Below are 21,428 nucleotides of genomic sequence, written 5' to 3' on the forward strand. Positions count from 1 at the left end.
ACTTACCATTGTTTATTTAACCTTGCCTCTATCAACAGATATGTAGGTTGTTTCTAGTTGATTTCATTAAGTATTTATAAACAACGAATTAGTAGATGTCCATAAATTTCTTTAGGGAAGGTGGCAAATAGTGGAATTGCTGAGCCAAAGAACATGTTTAAAAAACCCAAAAAACTAGACACTACCAATTTTCTCTCCAAAATGGCCATACCCACTTACCCATACAAAGATGATTTGGAATCTGGCTTCCTCATAAGGTGAGATGCCTTCACAGTTTCATTCTTCCTGGCATGTCTTCCCTTTTGTATCTGAGAGGGCTGGCAGAATTGTATCACTAAATCAAGGATAGGGGGTCAAATGACAGCTCAAGCTCACAGGCACCTCTGCTTTCTTCCCAGACCACCTGCTTTCCTGCCACCAGCTCTGTTCCATCTTACAGAATGGTTGCCACTTGGGTGTCTGCTCCAACAGCCGTGTCATCCTTTGCACTGCAGTTATGAAGCAGACAGAGCTAGGAGAGGGGCTTTGCCAGCCTCTGCCCTAGCTTGGAGAACTTCAAAGAAGGGGAGGATATTGAGAGTGAGCTGCTGAGGACTGGCAGCTCCCTCAACTCAACAGTTGTCCTTCCACAAGAAGTCAGATACTTTTTTTGGGATAAAATATTTAAAAATTATTATTTTATTTCTGAATAATATATTTACATGATTCAAAAATCAAACTGTAGGCCAGGCATGGCTGCTCATGCCTGTAATCCTAGCAATTTAGGAGGCCGAGGCGGGAGGATCACTTGAGCCCAGGAGTTCAAGACCAGCCTGGGTAACATAGTGAGACCCTGTATCTACAAAAATTTAAAAACAAAAATTAGCTGGGCTGATATGGTTTGGCTCTGTGACCCAACTCAAACCTCATGTTGAATTTTAATCCTCAATGTTGAGGGAGGGTCCTGGTGGGAGGTGATTGGATCATGGGGGTGGGTTCTCCCTTGCTGTTCTCATGATAGTGAGTGAGTTCTCACAAGACCTGGTTGTTTGAAAGTGTGTAGCACCTCCCTCTTCACTCTCTCACTCTCCTGCTCCAACATAGTAAGATGTGTGTGTTTCCCCTTTGCCTTCCGCCATGATTGTAAGTTTCCTGAAGCCTCCCAGCTATGCTTCCTATACAGCCTGTAGAACTGTGAATCAGTTAGACCTCTTTTCTTCATAAATTACCCAGTCTCAGGTCATTCTTTATAGCAGTGTTAGAGTGGATAAATATAGTGCCATATGCTTGTAGTCCCAGCTACCCAGGAGGCTAAGGTAGGAGGATTGCTTGAGCCTGGGAGTTTAATGCTGCAGTGAGCCATGACTGTATCACTACTCTCCAGCCTAGGTAACAGCGAGACCTTGTCTCCAAAACAAAAACAAAAAAAACAAAAAAAACAAAAAACCCAAACTGTATAAAATGTGTTCATAAAAGTGTCTTGCTCCCACACCTGTCCCTATATATCTTATTCCTCAGCCTCTGACAACTACTTTATTCATTTCTTATGTATCTCCCAGAACTAAAAAAAATCAAATACAAGCACAGTGGAATGTATTGCCCTTCTTCCCCTCCCTTTTGTTACATCAGAGTTAGCATATCATAAATACGGTCTGTATCTTGTTTTTCAGCTATCAGCATGTCTTGGAGAGGATTTCATATTTGTGCAGACAGCATGTATTAGTCAGTCCTTGCATTGCTATAAGGAAATACCTGAGACTGGGTAATTTATAAAGAAAAGAGGTTTAATTGGCTCACAGCTTCGCAGGCTGTTCAACAGGAAGCATGGCAGCATCGGCTTCTGGGGAGGCCTTAGGAAGCTTTTACTCATGCAGAAGGCAAAGCGGGAGTGGGTGTCTTATATGGCAGGAGCAGGACTGAGAGAGAGAGAGAGAGAGAAAGGATGCCACATACTTTTAAACAACCAGATCTTGTGAGAACTCTATCACGAGAACAGCACCAAAGGGATAATGCTAAACCATTCATAAGAACTCCACCCCCATGATCCAATCACCCCACACCAGGCTCCACCTCCAACATCGGGGATTACAATTTGACGTGAGATTTGGGCTGGGACACAGAACCAAACAATACCAGAGTGCTTTCTCATTCTTTTCTATAGCTGCCTAGTATTCTATGTCCTTTACTTCATTTAGCCAGTCTCTTGTTGATAGACACTTGGGTTACTTCCAATTTTTCATATTACAAATGATGTGCAATTAATAATTTTGATCATTTTTCATTTCACATGGGTTATGTCCATCTGTAGGATAAATCTCCAGGAGTGAAATTGCTGGATCAAAGGAGAAGTGCACTTGTGATTTTCATAGTTAGCAAATTTTGTTCTATAAGGGTCATATTAATTTATAGTCCCACATGTAATATTTAACAGTGGGGATTTCCCGACAGTTTGACCAATAAGGTCTGTTGTTAAACTTTTGATTTTTGTCAATCTGATGGGAAAATACTAGTATCTCAAAGTGCTTTTAATTTGACTTTCTTATTACAATGTTAAGCATTGTTTTACTCTGCCCAAGATCAAATAGTATTTTCTTTTCTGTGAACAGACTGTTAAGATCCCTTGCCTCTTGTTTTGCTGGATTTTTGTTTTTTTTTTCAAATGTTTTGAGGCAGTTCTTTACATGTGAAGCAAGTTATCTCTTTATCTGGGATGTGAGTTACAACTACTTTTCCTCTGGCTTGTTTTGTGCTTTGACTTTACTTCTGGTGATTCCCGCAGTTCTGAAAATGTACTTTTTCCATCATTCATTCTTATACCCCCATGCCCTTGTTCACGCTGGTTCCTCTACCTGAGGGCCTTTCTTTTCTATCTGGGAACAATTTTTTAGAGATAGGGTCTCACTCTGTCACCCAGGCTGGAGTGCAATGGTGCAATCATAGCTCACTGCAGTCTTGAACTTCTGGGCTCAAGCAATCCTCCAGTGTCAGCTTCCCAACTAGCTAGGACTACAGGTGCATGCCAGCATGCCTGGCTGATTGTTTTATTTATTTATTTTTTGTAGAGATGGGGGTCTCACTATGTTGCCCAGGCTGGTCTTGAACTCCTGGGCTCAAGCGATCTTTCTGCCTCTGCCACCCAAAGTGCTGGGATTACAGGCGTAAGCCACCTTGCCCAGCCCATGTGTGGAAATTTTCTATTTATCCCTTTAGGCTTGATTCTTATGTCACTCTCCTCACTCCTTCCTGGATACTCCTTTTGTATTTTATCTTACTCTACTTGTCATGTTGCCTTGTTTTTGCTTGTACCTATCTGCCTCTCCTATCTGAGGAGGAACTTGTTACCTTTCTTGTCTCTGTACTCCCAGCTCCTAGTACATAGCGCTTGCTCAACAGATGTTTGGTGCATTGATAGATAAATCACTGGTAGCTGTTACTACCAGTCCTGACTCCCTGCAGTGCTTCAGCTGATCCTGTTCCAGATGTGCACTGAATATCATTTTGTAGAACAACAGAAATAAAGGGGATGGGTGAGGAGGATAGTCTTTGGTGGCCAAGGATGTTTCTAGGTACTTTGCAGTACTCAGCAATGAGGAGTGGGATTCTAGTCCCCCAAGAACTCTCACAGCCCTGTTTATCTTTACTGTTCGGTGTCAAATCCAAGACAAGTCAATGATCAGGAAAGACCTTTTTTTTTTTTTTTTTTCAGTGAAGTTTATTTCAGAACCATTGAACAGTATGATATTTGCTCATTTATAAATATTCCCATTTAAATAATCTGAGCTTATATATTTTCAGTTTTAATTAAAGGACTTGATTTAAAGAGAGCACACCAGTCCAAATTGAATTGATTCCATAGCTATTAAAAACTAGGCTCTTTTACAGACACTGCTACTTCTTGCCCCCCTTGAATAAATTAGACCAATCAATAAAACAAACAAACAAATAAATAAATAAATAGGGAAGCGGTTGCTCATCAGAATGTGGGAGCGAACGACAGAGGGTTTCTTAGAACTAAATGTGGCCGTGGTTTCTGTCAGGCGGGCTTTAAGTGAGTAGGAGAGGTGAGAGAGGCCTGGCTCAACAAAAAGGCTGAGGATTGGCCCCGAAAGGAGAGAGCTGACTGTCCTGGCTGATGGACAGGAGATCCTCTTAGCACTACCCTAAGGCAGGCAGTTGGGCATTGGTGTAGACAATAGGAAAGTCCAGGCTATAGCCATACTCAAAAACCTTTCTGTTCCCTTTCTGCCAGCCCTAGGGATTGAGTCCACATTCAGCACAGGACCCTCTGGGTACAGCTCTCTTTAGGAAGACACAAATTGCATGGTGAAGTCAGTTATATCCTGGCCGCCTTTGGTCCCTCCCAGGAAGACGGGCATGTTTTCTGCTTGAGAGGTGCTGATGTACCAGTTGGGGAACTGGGCAGACTCAAATTCCAGCTTGTTATTTATTTCTATCTTGTTGAAGACAAATCGCTTTTCCATCTTCTTCTTTGGGTAATTTTTGGGATCTACACTCTGCAGCAAAAGAGAAAGAAGAATTTTTGTGAGGCAAGGGACAAAGATGCTATGGGAAAGATGTTCCTTGAGTTGGTCAGAGAGGAAACTGATGAGCAGGTCACATGATCAGGAGCCAGACTCCTGAGTTATAACTGGGCCCCCAACTTTCCGTGTGATTATTAAAAGAGCCCTTCTTCTTTTCTAAAACTTAGTGCCAAATGCTGAGGAGCATAATGTAGGTGAGAATTTTTTTTTTTTTTTGGGGGGGGTGAAAATTAAGCTAGAGCTTCTTGAAGTACCTAGTTTCCAGGGGCTTTTTATTGTATTTTTCCTTATGGTCCTAGAATGACATCAACTTGGAAATGAAGCTTTTGCTGAGAAAGCTGGAGGTGATAGTGGTGGTGATTTTGGGAGTGGAGTGGACGTGATAATGGGACCCTTTAAGTCATTTATATCCCAAGGTGTCTATCAAATGAGAGCAGCCCTAACAATATATAATCTGTTGGGGTTGTAACTATGGTAGGACATAATAACATCAGCAAAATGATTTAATTTTCTGCAGCAGGATTGAAGGTTGCACGCATTTAAAAATTATGTTAAATTTATTTACATTAATGCAAAATTGTCAAATAGACCTGTTCCCAGCTTTTCCTGGGGATGGGGGCGGGGAGAAGGTGGTTGTCTGGGAATAAGTGGTAGCAGGAGGCTGAGAAGGGCTTCATTCCATAGCATTCACTTACCTCCAGCTGTAGAGTGGGCTTATCATCTTTCAACACGCAGGACAGGTACAGATTCTTTTCCTTGAGGCCCAAGGCCACAGGTATTTTGTCATTACTTTCTTCTCCTTGTACAAAGGACATGGAGAACACCACTGAAGAAAGAAGGGGGTCTTGTGGTTAGGGACACAGCAGTGCAGGGTCAGCCCAACCCCTGGGCCCCATGAGTAGGATACATGTAATTTGGTAGCCTCTGTGGGAACCCACAGTGAGGTTCCTTGGCCTAAGAGACAGGATAACTTGACTTCTCACAGACAATAGCAGGATCATTTCGTTGATTTAGGGTTTCCCCTCAAAGGCCTGAGGGTTTCTCAGAGCCTCATAGCAGTAGGAATGGAGAATGAAAGACGGTCTACATTTTAAATGTGGAAGGAAGGAAGGAAGGAAGCAAGCCATTGTGTCACTGGCTGGCAATGTGCCCATCCACAGGAGCGGAACAATTTGATCAATGTGGAAGGAAAGGAAAGAGGTGAAGCTGTACTTCTGCCAGAAATCAGGCACCAGAACTGTTTCAGGAACAGAGAATAGCCCATGGGAAGAAACTACGAGAGGAGAGGCTGAGCTGGGAAAGTGGCTCCAAAGAGAGACACTCATTTTGATCTTCCCCAGTCACAGCAGTGTCAATTGGAGGCCCTGGGATCACTCTTACTACCCGATTCCAAAGAAACAGGATTTTCTTGGCCTGGCTGAGAGCAAATAGCTTCTCCCTGAGTGAGGCTGTCCTTCAAAGTCAGCAGCCTTAGTTGCCCACACTCCTGTGCACAGGCTTTGGCTACTGTGGCACGATGCCAGGTAGATCACCACAGCTAATGATGGGCTCACCGCACTTGAAACATTTGCCAGTTACAGCGGAGAGATAAAAGTTCCTGCTGGGCAGTAAAATTTCCCTACAAGGAACCACCTGGCATTGGGTGAGACGGATGTTGGGGCAAGGGGGCAAGACTGGGGAGGGGGATGGACACATTATCGCTCCAGCACTCTTGTTTCAGCCTCAACAACAGGAAGAGAGAACCCACAGGCAGTTAGGCCATGTCCATCAAATGACCCCATATTGTGGAAGAATTGACATTGCACTATGCCCAAGAGACTTGGGTGGACACGGTCCTGGGAGTGCTTGAGCTGTCTAATTTCTCAGGGTAACACTCCTGTTAACAAATGCACTGGCCGGTACAATCAAATGTGCCATTTCTAGGACCAAAGTTTGTATATTCCTTTTTAATGTTTTTTTTTTTTTTTTCACTTGTGTTGATCATTTGCCTTAAATTAACTTTCTGCTTTGTTTAAAACATGGAGAATTAGCAAGCTGCCAGGAGGCCAGGCAGGGAAACCAGGATGTTTCCATTTACCTTGTTGCTCCATATCCTGTCCCTGGAGGTGGAGAGCTTTCAGTTCATATGGACCAGACATCACCAAGCTTTTTTGCTGTGCGTCCCGGAGTGTGCAGTTCAGTGATCGTACAGGTGCATCGTGCACATAAGCCTCGTTATCCCATGTGTCGAAGATAGGTTCTGAAATGTGGAGCACATGTTGTTTAGGTATAAAATCAGAAGGGTAGGCCTCGTGAGGTGAGGCAGCAGAATTTGATTTCTTGGAGGACACCTGAGCATATATGGTCAAAGTCTGATGACAACACCGGTAGGGACGAAGCTGGGAGTGGGGTGGCTAAGAACACTGGACCTGACACTATTAGACATGGGTTCCAGCTTCAGGTCTATTACTGCTTACTGTGGATGAGCAACAGAGCTGCTTAGGTAAAATGGTGATGGTCCTAACACTAGCCCACAGGGAGGTTACGAACCTCTGGTGACAATGTAAGTGTAAGCCCCTGAGAAAGAGTGAGGGAGTTGCAAATGTCAGTAGCCATCACGATCTTCTTTAAGAATAGTTTCCACTAAAGAGATGATTGCTTTGGTTTCCAGCCTTCTTTGTTTTGTCTCCCCACTGGGCCTTCTACCTTTAAAGGGCTTTGGCTCTGGGGGAATTGAGTTGGCTGGGGCTTGATGACTTCCAAGAAGACACAAGTGGAGATCTACTGCCTGCTCTTGGCTAAGTACCTTCTTCAAAGATGAAGGGAAAGAAGGTGCTCAGGTCATTGTCCTGGAAGTTCTGTGGGCAGGGAACCAGCATCTTCCTCAGCTTGTCCATGGCCACAACAACTGAAACGGCCTGCTTGAAGCCCTTGCTGTAGTGCTGGTGGGAGATTCGTAGCTGGATGCCGCCATCCAGAGGGCAAAGGTCCAGGTCCTGGAAGGAGCACTGCGGAGAGAGCAAGGGAGGGAGCCTGGTGAGGTGGTCCTGCCAGGAACCGTGCTTTGACATTAGAGAGGAGAAAGCTCAGAGAGGAGGAAAGGGCTTGAAAGAATCCCAAGCTTCTAAAGATCACCCCTCTCTGGGCCAGGCGTGGTGGCTCATGCTTGTAATCCCAGCACTTTGGGAAGCCGAGGTGGATGAATCATTTAGGTCAGGACTTCAAAACCAGCCTGGCCAACATGGCGAAACCCCTTCTCTACTAAAAATACAAAAATTAGCTGGGTGTGATGGGGCACGCCTGTAATCCCAGCTATTCAGGAGACTGAGGAAGGAGAATCGCTTGAACTCAGGAGGCGGAGGTTGCAGTAAGCCAAGATTGTACCACTGCACTCCAGCCTGGGCAACAGAGTGAGACTCCATCTCACAAAACAAAACAAAACAAAACAAAACAAAATAAAATAAAATAAAAAGATTATCCGTCTCTGAAGCTCAAGGAGGTTAAGGGTGTACTTAATGGCACACAGCAGGTTAGAGGCAGACTCAAGACTAGAATGTGGGCTTTCTGACACCTTACAGGCTATTCTTTTAGAATAAATCCCATTTCTACTTTGTTCATCTTTTTTGTACATGCCCCACCTACACCATACATGTATACCTTCTCTATATCGTTTTGTATCCCTAATGCTGTCACACTATGATTTGCTTTTTCATGCAGGTGACCATAACATTTTCCATTCACCTATGCTCACTCAGCAAGTATTCAGTTTTTCTACACTGTTCTTTTTTTTTTCCTTTTTCATAACACTGTCTCATAGGCGTTCTGCAAATCCTGTGAGAGTATTTTTTGTGAAATGTTACCACTTTCCTCTTATTCAGAGAAGCTCCGTATTAAGGCTTCACTGAGGTTGCCTTAAGTCATGATAATGGTTCAAAGGCTTGAAAGACAGTTAAAGAGACCTCTAAGTGCACAAAAGAAAGTTGAGCAGGAGAGAATTTCCTGCCTGGAGCAGAGCCAAGCTGCTGGAAGAGGCAATGGGGGCAAAAGCCAGGCAGACAAGCCAATGGGCTCCTCCCACAGCTGGAGCCAATGAGTTATGCCAGTCTTAAAACTTTTAAAGAAATGTGTTTTTAACAAGACTGAGGACTGGATTATGAGGCTAGGGGAGGCTGTCACAAACTGGAATAAAATAAAGCCAGAGAAAAGTGGCTGCCTCCCAACCTGCACAACTGACCTAGCTAGGCTGATGGCTGGGCCACCTAGGAAGGCTACTGAGCATCATATAAAACAGAAGGGACAGCAGGAATATAACATGGCTCTCTGTAAGGATGAGTCTGAAAAATGCCCATTTGCTGCCCAAATGCCCTTAGCTACAACTGAAAATATTTCAGAACTGGAGGTTGCAGGATGCTGGCATCTCAGATATCATCCAGCTCAGCCCTTTATTTTTCAGATGAGGTCCAAAGCAGGTAAAATGACTTGTCAAGGTCAAACAGCAAGTGAATGGTTTTCTTTCAAGTCTCAATTCATCTTTTTGTTTACATCATCTATGTCTTGTTGTTATAAGCTTCACCCCAGGGAGCAAAAAACTATTCTACTCAAAAGGGGTAGACATATGTTAGTTCTCAAGATCATCTCTTGGTTTCAGAGTTTAACTCAAGTGATTGGCATAGGCTGAACCCATCTCCTAAAAGGAGAATCAAATTTGTGTTGAAGACTTGGTTGTCTTCCTACTATGAAACAGGAAACATTATCACTACTCCTCCCCTGTCACCACCAAGTGTGGCCACCACCACCAACGTTAGTGAGTGACTATGGTGATAAGATGACCAAGTGGCCAGGTCAGCAAGTGGTGCAGCCTGTGTCTCATTGGAAGAGGTTAAAGTTGTTCTAAAACAAAATACCATGGCATCAAAGTGGCCCAGAACTCTCTTCTTTGAGCTTTCCCTGTGTTAGAGCCCTTCCTTGGGTTGGGAGTTAAACCCATAGTCTTACCTTCATCTGTTTAGGGCCATCGACTTCAAAGAACAAGTCATCCTCGTTGCCACTGTAATAAAAACGGGGACATGTCTCAATTATGTCTTCTAAACAGGTTTATTTTTCCTTCCCTGTGTGCAAGACTTGACTGTTCATAAGAAATGGCAAACAGCCTGTCTTTCATAGCTGCCTGAAAACACCTGGCAAGTTTCACAGTGATATGTGCAGAACAGTCTAGAAGGCAGATTCTAGGCCTGGCAGGTGGGCACCTTGGGTGCTCCCTGTTGGATTTTGAGGCCTAACCTCTAGCCCAGCAGAGTCAGCTAAAATCTGAGCTCTCCCTCTCCCTCCAAGCCGCACTTTGCAAAGGGATTCCTTGTATTGTGGGCTTGGAATCTTTTTTCCCCATTTGCCTCTGCAGGAAGCCCTTGCAACAATACATCTGGATAGCCTCCAGGCCCCAAGACTGGAGGGACTTGTAATGGGAAAGTAGTCTTTAAACCAGATTTACTTGGCACCCTGTTTGCCACTGAAAGAGGCAATTTAGGGGAAAAATCTGGTCTCCAAGCACAGATAACACTCTACTCTTGAAAGAGAAGACCTGCTCATGTTACTGATCTCAGTGTCCCCACTGACCTGTAGTAAGCCATCATTTCACTGGCGAGTTCAGGTACTTCTGCCATGGCTGCTTCAGACACCTGTGTAAAAAGGAGAAAATGAGTGACTTCCCCATGATGGCTACATTCATGTGTGATTTCTCTCAGCATCCAGTGCATGGCAGTCATGCAAAGAAGTGATCTCTGAGTGAATGAATGAATGTGTGAAAGAGAAGTCCTTTGGGTCTAGAGAAAAGCATTTGCTAAACCAAACCCCAACTAGCAATGTATTGGCTAGGAGAGCTGGAGCAGAGGCTTTGACACTAACCTTTAGGGTGTCAGCTGCTAGATAAGCAGTATTCATTCCCAGAATATTTCCCGAGTCATAAGCATTATATTACACCTGACATTTTTGCAAAAAGCTGAGAGAGGGAGGCAGAGAGGGAAGGAGGGGGAGAGAGAGAGAGAAAGAAAGAGAGAGAGACATATGCATACACACAAAGAGGGAGAGAGACAGAGAGACTCCCTTAGCATCTAGTTGTAAGGAAGATTAAAGTCATACTTGAGCAATGAAGACTGGCTGAAGAGAATCCCAGAGCAGCCTGTTGTGCCTTGTGCCTCGAAGAGGTTTGCTGTCTGCCAGTTTCTCCCTCGCTGTTTTATGGCTTTCAAAAGCAGAAGTAGGAGGCTGAGAAATTTCTCTGTTGAATACCTGATTTCACAATCAAGTTAAAGGAAAGGGGAAAAGAAAAGAGTATTGGTGGAAGCTTCCTAGGGGAGGGGACTAATAAACTGAAATAATTCTCTGGTTCATGGAAGGGTAAGGAGTAGCAAACTATGACACATTTTGCAAATGTATCACCATGCAAATACGCATTGTTTTTCTGACAATCGTTGTGCAGTTGATGTCCACATTAAAATACTGGATTTTCCTACGTTAGAAGAATGTTTGAATTTAGGATATCTGGGACAAAGTGGAAGACACACAGATTTATACATGCAAATACTTTTCTTCATTCACTTCTTTGTACTTAAGTTTAGGAATCTTCCCACTTAGAGATGGATAAATGGGTACAATGAAGGGGCAATAGCCCTCCCTGTCTGGATTGAGGGTGTGGGTCTCTACCTTGGGTGCTGTTCTCTGCCTCAGGAGCTCTCCGTCAATTGCAGGAGCCTCTGGAGAGAAAACTGACCTTTCTTGGATGGGGCAGAGAACATACGGTACACAGGGTTCAGGCTCCTCATGGAGTTGGGGCAACCCTGGAGATAAGCTCACACAACCCTGCAAGACCAGGTGCTGTTACCCTAGCCAATCTCATGGATAAACCAGATCAATGCCAGATGATCTCTGCCTAAAATGATTTTTTGGTGAACTCTGAAAAGTGGAATATTGTTTCTGTAAGAATATCCATCTGAGACTCTATCTCTTGGTAATACCAAGAGTTATCAGTTTCTCTTTAACCGAGACACCAGCAAAGTGCCTGCTCCAGGGTACTGCCCAGGGGAGCCCTCCATTTGTAGAATGAATGAGAGTCCAGGTTATGAACAGTGCCTGGAGTCTAGGAACACCCTCCTTTGCCTCTTTGACAGGTCTGCATCATAACACTTTTTTTTTTTTTTTGAGACGGAGTCTCATTCTGTTGCCCAGGCTGGAGTACAGTGACACGATCTCGGCCCCCTGCAAGTTCCACCTCCCGGGTTCACACCATTCTCCTGCCTCAGCCTCCCCAGCAGCTGGGACTACAGGCACCTGCCGCCATGCCTGGCTAATTTTTTGTATTTTTAGTAGAGACAGGGTTTCACCATGTTAGCCAGGATGGTCTCGATCTCCTGACCTTGTGATCCGCCCGCCTCGACCTCCCAAATTGTTGGGATTACAGGCGTGAGCCACCGTGCCCAGCCTGTAACACTTCTTATAGCGCTGAGTTGAAACCTTGCTCCTCCTGGTTCCTCCAGGAAACTATGAAATCTTTTGAGCCAAGTCTAGCACAGTGCCTGGCATGTACATTCAGGTGGTAGAGTTTGCTACTTGAATGGGTGAATGGGAATTTGACAGCATTTTTATTCAAATTAGTATGTGCCAGGTATCATGCTCGCTCTGCATTATCCAGGGGAGTAAGCCTCCGTGCAAGTATTTGAGACACGAGGGAAATAGGCTCTACTGGGGGAAAAAGAGCATTTCATGGACTTGCTCTCCAAGCAGCCTTCTGATTTTTAATTTGGCTCCTGGTATCTTGATATCAGGAGTCAGTCACAAGAACTCCATCTTTAGTAAGTTATATTTTCCACAGGAAATCTAAAAGCTGTTCAACGTGTTAGTTTCCTGTGAATTTGATAAGCAATAATCTATTCCTAACACTGAGCCCTCATGAAATTTGGTGTCTGGTCCTGCAGATAGCTAAAGGCCCTGTCTGGGTGGCCTAGGGGACTCCTCTGTTTTGCCTCCACAGGATCCACTTTGCAAATTAACCACTGGTTCTCCGGTTGTAGGAACTGCCACCTTCCTCAGAGCCTGTCTTTCTTTCTTTCCTCCTTCCTTCCTCCCTTCCTTCCTTCCTCTTTCTTTCTTTTTCTCTTTCTTTTTTCTCTTTCTTTCTTCTTTCTCTCTCTCTTTCTTTCTGTTTCTTTCTTTCTCTTTCTTTCCCTCCCTCCCTCCCTCTCTCTCTATTTCTTTCTTTCTTTTCTCTTCTTTTCTTTCTCTCTTTCTTTCTCCCTCCCTCTCTCTCTTTTTCTCTCTCTCTCCCTCCCTTCTCTCTCTCTCTCTCTCTTTCTATCTCCTAAACAGGATCTAGCTTTATCCCCAGGCTGGAGTGCAGTGGTACAATCATGCATTCATTGCATGATCACAGCAGCCTCAAACCCTTCCCCAGAGTCTTTATGCGGCAACCAGCAGGGTCTGGAGGGTTGGTGGCTCTGTGAACTCTCCTGACAGAACACAGAGATGTCTTTGGTCTGTTGATGTGATTATAAACTGAGCAAAGGAGGATCAAAGCCAGTGACAGGAAGGGAGATATGCAAGGGACCCGAGCATCAGCTCTGAGTTAGTGCATTCTGCTTCTGGGACTTGGGATACAGGTCACAAACCTTGAGCTTCTACTTCTCCATCTTCCAATTGTAGCATCCAGGACCTCAGAATCTGCCAGCTGAGAGGAGCCCTAATGATTGTCTGGTGGGATATGGTAGGACCACAGAGATGAAGACATGAATAGCTATTTGAATGTGAACATCAGACGAAGAAATCAAGGCTAGGAGGGATGAAGTGACTCATCCAATAGTACAGTGTGGTTGAAGCAGCACTAGTATCCAGGTTGCATGAGCCCCTGATGCTTTCGCTCGAGGGAAATTTTGGAGCCATGGGGCAATGCCCCCTGACGTAACAGTCTCCACAGTTCTGCCATGTCTCATCCTGGCCCTGTAACCTGGACCCAAACCTGCTACCATCCCATCCATCTGAGGAAGTGAAACCTCTTATGTCAAATAGACAGGTTGTGCAATGTATGTATCAGATCCTGTCTTCCCAAGGAGACTGCTCAGGCCACAGCACTTCCTTCCGATCCCCAATAGGCAGAAAATATCTTGCTATAGACATAGTTGGCACTAAGGGAGGGAGTGGAAGAGTGATGATGATGTAGATGGTGATGTAGCCCCAAGGAAGTGGAACAAGCAGAGATGGGAAGCTGGAAATGCCAGGATGCTCCAGCTTTTGGAGAATTATTCAGTTCTTGAGTCACTAAGGCCTTTCTCAGCTGCAAGTTCCTCTTTACCCTGGCAGGTCATTCTTCCAAGACAGGAGACTGACATTTATTCAAAGCAGCAAGTGCCCTGATACCATCTTGTGTCTGATCATGGGCTTCCCAGCCAGTTATCAAGGTTGCTCTCATCTCATTGGTCTTCAATCATTTTGAACAAGAAGACAAGCAAAATAATCATGGGTTAGTTCTTATATTATCGTGTACATGTAGTGATATCTGTTCTTTGCAGTGAGCTGTTCCTTCCTTGTTCACCCTTTTGCTTAGAACAGAACTAAGCAATCTGCCCCCACCATTTTCCCCAATTTCCCATCTCATTATTGGCACTGGCTTCCTAACATTTATTCTTATGAGTCTCATTTTCTTGTATCATTTCCATGAGTCCCTCTGGGATCTTAAAGTATGAAAAATGTTGTGTGTACCCACACCTGTCTCTGTGGATATTTCTCTCCTTTCCCTTCTGCTTCTGGAATTATTTGGGAATGGGCACTATGATTTTTATCATATCGCTTCCACTTCCTTTATGGCATCATCTCCAATGGGCTTCTTCTCCCTCTTGGATCCGGGTTCTCAGAATGGGGACATGCAGAGTCCAAGGGACATTCCATTCTCCTCCCTGGTCTAGAATAAGGAGGGCTTAGATATATGAGCAGGTGGCTGGGGCTGGCGAGCTATGTAGTCTCCAGTGGCTTTTCCCTGATGTCGGAGTTGTTATGTCAGTTCTGGGAGGCCAATAAGACCTTGTCCTTCCTTTGGATCCATCAGAAAAAGCCCCTGGGTGGGTAAGATGGATGGCAGGGCTCTCCTACTCTATGTCTTTTCTCACACCTAGTGTGTATAAGAGAGGGGACCACAAACAGAGGGGGCTCTGGTACCACTTATCCGGGGTCTGGAAACATTTTCTGTAAAGGGCCAGATAATAAATGTTTCAGGTACAACTACTCAACCTTGCATCATTTCAGAAAAGCAGTCAGATAATACACGAATGGGTGTGGCTGGACTTGTCCTGCGGGCCCCTGTCTTGTACCATTGTATTATATCATTTTTTCTTACATACAAATTTAGAAGCAATACTTAAAAAAAAAAAAAAAGCCATCCTTTATTGAGCACCTACTAAGTGCCAGGTACCTTTTTTCCCTCATTATCTTATTAACTCTTCATAATAACCTTTAAAGTAGATAATATTGAAACATTTGACCTATGCAGAAACTGAGGTTCAGACAATAACTTATTTAAGACCGCACAAACAGTAAATGCTGGAACTACGACGCAAATATGGGTTAACTGAACCGAAACCAGATCTTTATTTCTCACTTTTAATTGTTACATATGTTTATTGCCCCTGTCTCCTCCTGTCCACACGGTGCCCATCAGCAGACTCCTTTCTCATTCTCAGTGATTGAGTGACATTCTAAACTACATTGGCCTGGCAGATTCACCTCTGTCCCCTAAATGTTTCCACATTGTCCTTTTAGGATTGGGATCCTCTCTGTTCCCTTGTCTTCCCTCCTTTCTTCTTCTGGCGGTGACGTGCTGTGTGAATTTGTTTCTTTCTCCTCTCAGGGTAGTACTGGGACTTTCCAAATCAGGGTTTTTAGTGATCTCTCTTCCCTTTTCTGAGTTTCTTCCCTATTCCCGTTCACTTTCTCATCTACAAGTGGCAGCTTTGTTGCTGGAGGATTTCCTTTGTCCTTTTATTCTTCTTTAAGACTTTGTCATAACTGTCAAAAGCAATCCCTTGAAGGTATCTATCCTTGGAATTGTGTGCTTATGATGCTGAAAAATACTTCTCTTCTAAAAGCTATGATAAAATGCTTCTCTCCCAAAATGTCTGTCGTTGCTGTATTCTACTCTCTGGTTATTACACAATCAAAGATGATTTGGTCATTTCCTTCCAGGACTTTGTTAATTTCACTTCTTCAGCTGCTTCCCTCTTGTTGGCTGGAACTGAGTTTTCTATCTTCTGGGAGAAGAAGTTCTCAGCAAGGCCACTCAGGATTTGTTAGGTGCATTTTGTCAAGTCTAGGACCCAGGCTCTGGGTGCCTGATTTCCTCTAATTACTGAGCAATATAAAATGAGGAAGTCTGATTGTGTAAAGGTGTTAAACTTTTGTGTGAAGGCAAAACTTTAATACCATGAATAGAGATTCCAGAATTTGCCAACTTCTACCGGGATTCCTTTCACTCCCTGACATTAGAATGTTAGAAAATCTACCACGAAACATCTATGAGGCTATCCTACAAGGCCCGTTTTTCAAAATAGGTTTTTACAAGGATTGCTATTTGGGATGATAGTTCCAGAAAGGTGCTATCAAAGTTAATTGATGATGTGTGCAAGCTGAAAGTTATATGTTAGAACTAGCAGTGATTTCAAAAATATCCCTTTTAGGCTTTTTGCTAATATATCTGCTCATTTTCAAAGTTCCAAATATTATAAAAGTATTTAAAGCAAAAAGAAGAAGCCCTCCATTTCTACTGGCCCACTTCCCTGTCTCAACCAGAAAGTATTTTCCCAGGCAATGCTACCCCAGGACTCACACTCCATCCATCCATCACCTACCATAGGTTCTTTGAAGGGCTCATTTTGAGTGCTTCCTGAGTGCCTGGGATCTGTTATTTCTCTCCATTTCTACTGCTGCATAGTAGTTCAAGTCCTCCTCCGTTTTCCCCTAGGCCATTTGAATCATCTGCTAATTGGTTTCCTGATTGCCACGGAAACTTCATCCATCCCTTCCTCACACATCAGCCACAGAAGTGTCTCCAAAAAGCAAATCTGGTGACATGAAGCCCTTGCACAAAACCCATTCATTACTGGTTCCCCACCTCCTTTGTGGATAAGTTCAAGCTCCTGAGTGTGGCAAGCAGGGCCCACCTGGAATCCCCTGCCCTCCTCTCCTATACCACGTATCAACCTTTCCAGACTATTTGCAGTTCCTTGAATGTGATATTCTTTCTAGTCTCTGTGCTTTTGCATAACCTGTTCTTCCTGACTGGAAACTCCTTCTCCTCCTTGTAGTTTGGCTAATTTCTAGTCTTTCAAGACTCAGCTTATGCTTCACCCCCTCTATAACAAGTCCTTTCCCAAGCTGGGTGGTAGATGCTCCTCTGTGCTGTGTGAGTCTTGAACATCCTCAGCAAACCTCAGCTTTGTTTGCTTGTCTCCCTTGCTGTTAATGCACCTGATTCAGGGCTGGCATATACTGCTCACCTCCATGACTGGCTCATGGTGGTGCTCCATGAATATCATCCAACCAAACGGATGAGAGCTATCATGCCATCACTTGTGACTTCCATCTGGAGCTAACCTCCCCCAACAGGAAAGCGTTTCCTTAGGAAAGAATATCTTTGGGTTAAATAGAAGTAGAGACTCACCAGAAGCACTATGTCCAGCTCAGAATGAACTGCTCAGTAAGCAGCCTTGTCAATGAGGAGGCAGCAGGCCAGCCCCAGAGGCCTCAAAGTGGGAGAGTAGAGAAGCGCAGTTCCTGCCACGAAGGCACAGTGGACACCTTGCTCCCCTGGCTGGCTGGAAGCAGAATGGTGTCCACCTGCTTCCATGGGAATTCTGCACCTTTAATAAAGTTTTATGGGACAGGAAGGTGACTGGCATTGACACTGTAATGAGGAATGTGTGGTGCCACCTTTGCTGTGTGTTACCAGAAATACCTGTGGCAGGTAAATTTCTAGAGAGACACTCCCATTTCTCCCATATAGCAATTTTGAAATGTTTCCTGAGGGCTTTCCAAATTCATCTGGGAACATAGGAGTTCCAGAAAGATGAAATCAAAGGTGATGGTATGCCAAAGAAAGTAGCTTTTAGAATGACTTACATTAGCCATTCATCCATTCAGCACACCAGGCATTCAGTTTGAGGGGTGTGTGTGTGTGTGTGTGCGCGCGCATGAGAGCGTGTGCGCCCGTGTACATAGGGGAAGGGAAACAAAACAAAAGTACACAAGACATGATAGTTGTCCTCAAGGAGTTTTTGCAAATGTTCACAATTTAACAGAATATGCTGTGCTGTGGCTGGTGTATAAACCAACTGCTAGGGAGAGGCCTTCCACACACACTTGGGGCAAGTGCGACCTCTAGGACTGCCAGTGGAATCTGGGCATGCTGTTTGTGGTTGATAAACCCTGGTCCCTTGATCAGGGACCTATGTTTACCTTTCCTCTCCCTGGAAGTCTTCATTAGTGGGCATCCAGAAGGTCTTGCACAGGGCAGAGGGAGGCACAAAGACAAGAGTTTGAAACCAGCCTGGACAACAAAATGAATTTCTATCTTTACAAAAAAAATTAAAAAAAAATTAGCCAGGTAGGATTGCACGTGCCTGTAGTCCCAGCTATTCAGGAAGCTGAGGCAGGAGGATTCCCTGAGACCAGGAATTTTGAGGCTGTGGTGAGCTATTAAGTTGGTGCAAAAGTAATCGTGGTTTTTGTCATTAAAAGTAATGGCAAAACCTTTAGTGACAAAAACTGTAATTACTTTTGCAGCAATCCAATATGATTGCACCACTGCACTGTGCTCCAGCCTGGGCAACAGAGTGGGACCCTGTCACAAAATAATAAATAAAAAAAATGTAAACAAGTAAAAAAAAACACCAAAAACAAAAAAAATGGGTGTTGAGACCCCTGAATTGAGGAATAATAGGAAGGAGTGTGATTCTGTGTGTGCATGCATGGGTGTGCACCCTGAGTGCCTGGGTGGCTCACCCTGGGCTAGTTCCGGTGGCAAATGGTTTTTCTCCAGCTGGGCTACCACCATCTTCTCCCAGGGCCTGTCCAGGTCTTTGGTGGCAAGATGCCTATGGACTAGAGTCCCTCCTCAGAGGAAAGGCTCCTCCCATTTCTCTGGCTTTCAGGTAGAAGTCCATGACTTCAACAGGTCCCCACTTCAATGTTATGGGTTAGTTTAGGTGGGGTCTCCTCTGAGAGCCTCCCATAGCCCAAAAGGCCCTGTCCTAGCTGGCACTGCATCTCCCTCTTCCCAGCTCTCAGCCTTTCTCTTTGCTCACCCCACTCCGCACAGGCTTTCTGCCTGATCCTTGGATGTGTCAATCCTGCCCCTAAGGGATGCAAGGCAATTTGTCCTTTTATTATTAAGATCTCTCCTGAGGCCAGGTGTGGTGGCTCACACCTGTAGTCCTAGCACTTTGGTAGGCCAAGGTAGGAGAATCGCTTGAGCTCAGGAGTTCCAGGCTGCAGTGAGCCATGATTACACCATTGCACTCCAGCCTGTGTGACACAGCAAGACCCTGTCTTTTTTTTTTTTTTTTTTTGAAACGGGGTCTTGCTCTGTCACCCAGGCTAGAGTGCAGCAGTGTTTCTCTGCTCACTGCAGCCTCAACCTGCACATTTTTTGTAGAGACGGTGTCTTGCTATGTTGCCCAGAGTGGCCTCAAACTCCGGGGCTCAAGAGATCTTTCCACCTCAGCCTTCCAAAGTGCTGGGACTACAGGCATGAGCTACCGCGCCCAACCAAGACCCTGTCTTAAAAACAAAACAAAAATAAACAACTCCCTCAAGTCTTTTTTTTTGAGACGGAGTCTCGCTCTGTCGCCCAGGCTGGAGGGCAGTGGTGCGATCTTGGCTCACTGCAAGCTCCGCCTCCCGGGTTCACGCCATTCTCCCGCCTCAGCCTCCTGAGTATCTGGGACTACAGGTGCCCGCCACCACGCCCAGCTAATATTTTGTATTTTTAGTAGAGATGGGGTTTCACCATGTTAGCCAGGATGGTCTTGATCTCCTCACCTCGTGATCCGCCCGCCTCGGCCTCCCGAAGTGCTGGGATTACAGGCATGAGCCACCGCGCCCAGCCAGACCTCTTGAGTCTTAAACTCCTCTGTAGTTCCAGCCACCCTTTAGCACATGACTCTGTTAATTTTGTTCTCACTGTTTGAAATTATCTCCTGTCCACTCTTGACTGACAGGTCTCTGCACTAGCCCATTCCTTAATCAGAGTACGCCCCTGTCAACTTATTCATATTGTGTCCCTATGCCAGTGTGGATGATTAAAATTGTTGAGTGGAGGCTGATCAAATGAGCCATCTCCTTCTAAGTCCTCACTTGCTGGCTCCTGTCTTAGTTTTATTCCCCGTTCTTCAAAGAATGTGAGCCCTGGAAAGTATTTTAGAGTCATTTAGTTCAGTGCCTTTGGATGGGAGGATCACATCCCTGGGTCCCATCCTGCAGATTGTTTTGCTCTGACTAAGGATTCCCTGCCTTCTCTCACTTCTGCATGGGACTTCCTTCTGAAATTGCTGCTCAGTCAAGAGAATGACCTTCCCCAACGTAATCCTACTCCACAGGGACTTAAAGGTGTCAGAGATCTCTTGCTCATCTCTCTGGCCAGCTGCCAACGTCAGTTTATAGCCAAGGGACAAGACTAGTTAGCAGATCAGGCAGGTCTCAGACCCCAGCGTAAGTGCCAGACTTCTGGCTGCAGTTGTTCCTGCCCACACTGGGCATTCAGATGGAGAGAGGGCATGGCACTACACTGTGCTCTTGGCGAAACCAAGGACTCTGAAATCTCGGTGTCAGCCCCAGGCCATTCTCTTCAGCAGAACTTCAGTCAGTCCTGTCACTAGGAGATGGGACCCTGCCTGATTGCATTCTTACAAATGGCTACATTGACAAGGGGACTAGACTTGACTGAGTGGAGATTGGGGGAAAAGGAAATAAGCCCTCAGTGCTTTCTCTGAGCACATGTCACCCTTGCTGGCTTAGCATCTATTGTTTGTCAGAAGACTTAGCTCTTACCTTGGCAAATATTCTCTGCTTGACCAAATTTTAGTCGGCCTCCTGAACCTTCTCCCAGGCATATTTGTACACTTTCTTGTAAAATCCTTTTTCAGCAAGAACCTTCTATGTTCAATATCTGATCACCCTTGAAATCTCACTGGATTCCCCATCCTCCACCATCCCCAAAGCGGTGTCCAATCACCCTGTCCTGTCTTCAGCAAGGATCCTGTTAGATGGGTTTAGGCAGAAGCTCCCTTATTTTTCATGTTTCCTCTTAGTAATTTTGCATCCACTGATCTTTGCTCTGCTTCCTGGCTATGAATATGTCCTTGCCCGTGCTGTATATGTAGTTGTATTCAATCTCTCTCCCCCCCTACAAAGTCCCATTGCAGTGTTTCCTGTATCTTCTGTGCTGGTTCTGAATAAAATCTTCTTTACCATGAATTTAAAAATATTGAATTTTTTTTTTTTTTTTTTTTTTGAGACGAAGTCTTGCTCTGTTGCCCAAGCTGGGGTGCAGTGGCTTGAACCTGGCTCACTGCAACTTCCTCCTCCCGGGTTCAAGTGATTCTCCTGCCTCAGCCTCCCGTGTAGCTGGGATTACAGGTGCCCACCACCATACCCGGCTATTTTTTTTTGTATTTTTAGTAGAGATGGGGTTTCACCATGTTGGCCAGGATGGTCTCGAACTCCTGACCTCAGGTGATCCACCCGCCTCAGCCTCCCAAAGTGCTGGGATTACAGGCATGAGCCACCGTGCCTGGCCAAATAATTTTTTCTTTGACAACATTGTCCTGTAGATAACTGGATAGCAAGGAATTAACCTCTGTGAAATCTAGCATGTTCTTTGACTTCCTTCTTCTAAAG

General features: G+C 44.9%; 1 protein-coding gene across 1 annotated transcript; it reads right to left on the reverse strand.

Moving 5' to 3' along the window:
* Window positions 1-3,664: 3,664 nt before the first annotated feature.
* Window positions 3,665-10,788, reverse strand: IL1B (interleukin 1 beta). Its single transcript, XM_054475577.2, has 7 exons — window positions 10,635-10,788; window positions 10,113-10,174; window positions 9,495-9,546; window positions 7,306-7,507; window positions 6,598-6,759; window positions 5,216-5,346; window positions 3,665-4,493 (listed from the first exon to the last, which is right to left on the reverse strand). Exons 2-7 carry the CDS (start codon window positions 10,157-10,159, stop codon window positions 4,281-4,283), a joined length of 807 nt encoding a protein of 268 aa, XP_054331552.1. The 5' UTR covers window positions 10,160-10,174; window positions 10,635-10,788; the 3' UTR covers window positions 3,665-4,280.
* Window positions 10,789-21,428: the final 10,640 nt, after the last annotated feature.

Source organism: Pongo pygmaeus, chromosome 12 (assembly GCF_028885625.2).
Source record: "Pongo pygmaeus isolate AG05252 chromosome 12, NHGRI_mPonPyg2-v2.0_pri, whole genome shotgun sequence".
NCBI lineage: Eukaryota > Metazoa > Chordata > Mammalia > Primates > Hominidae > Pongo > Pongo pygmaeus.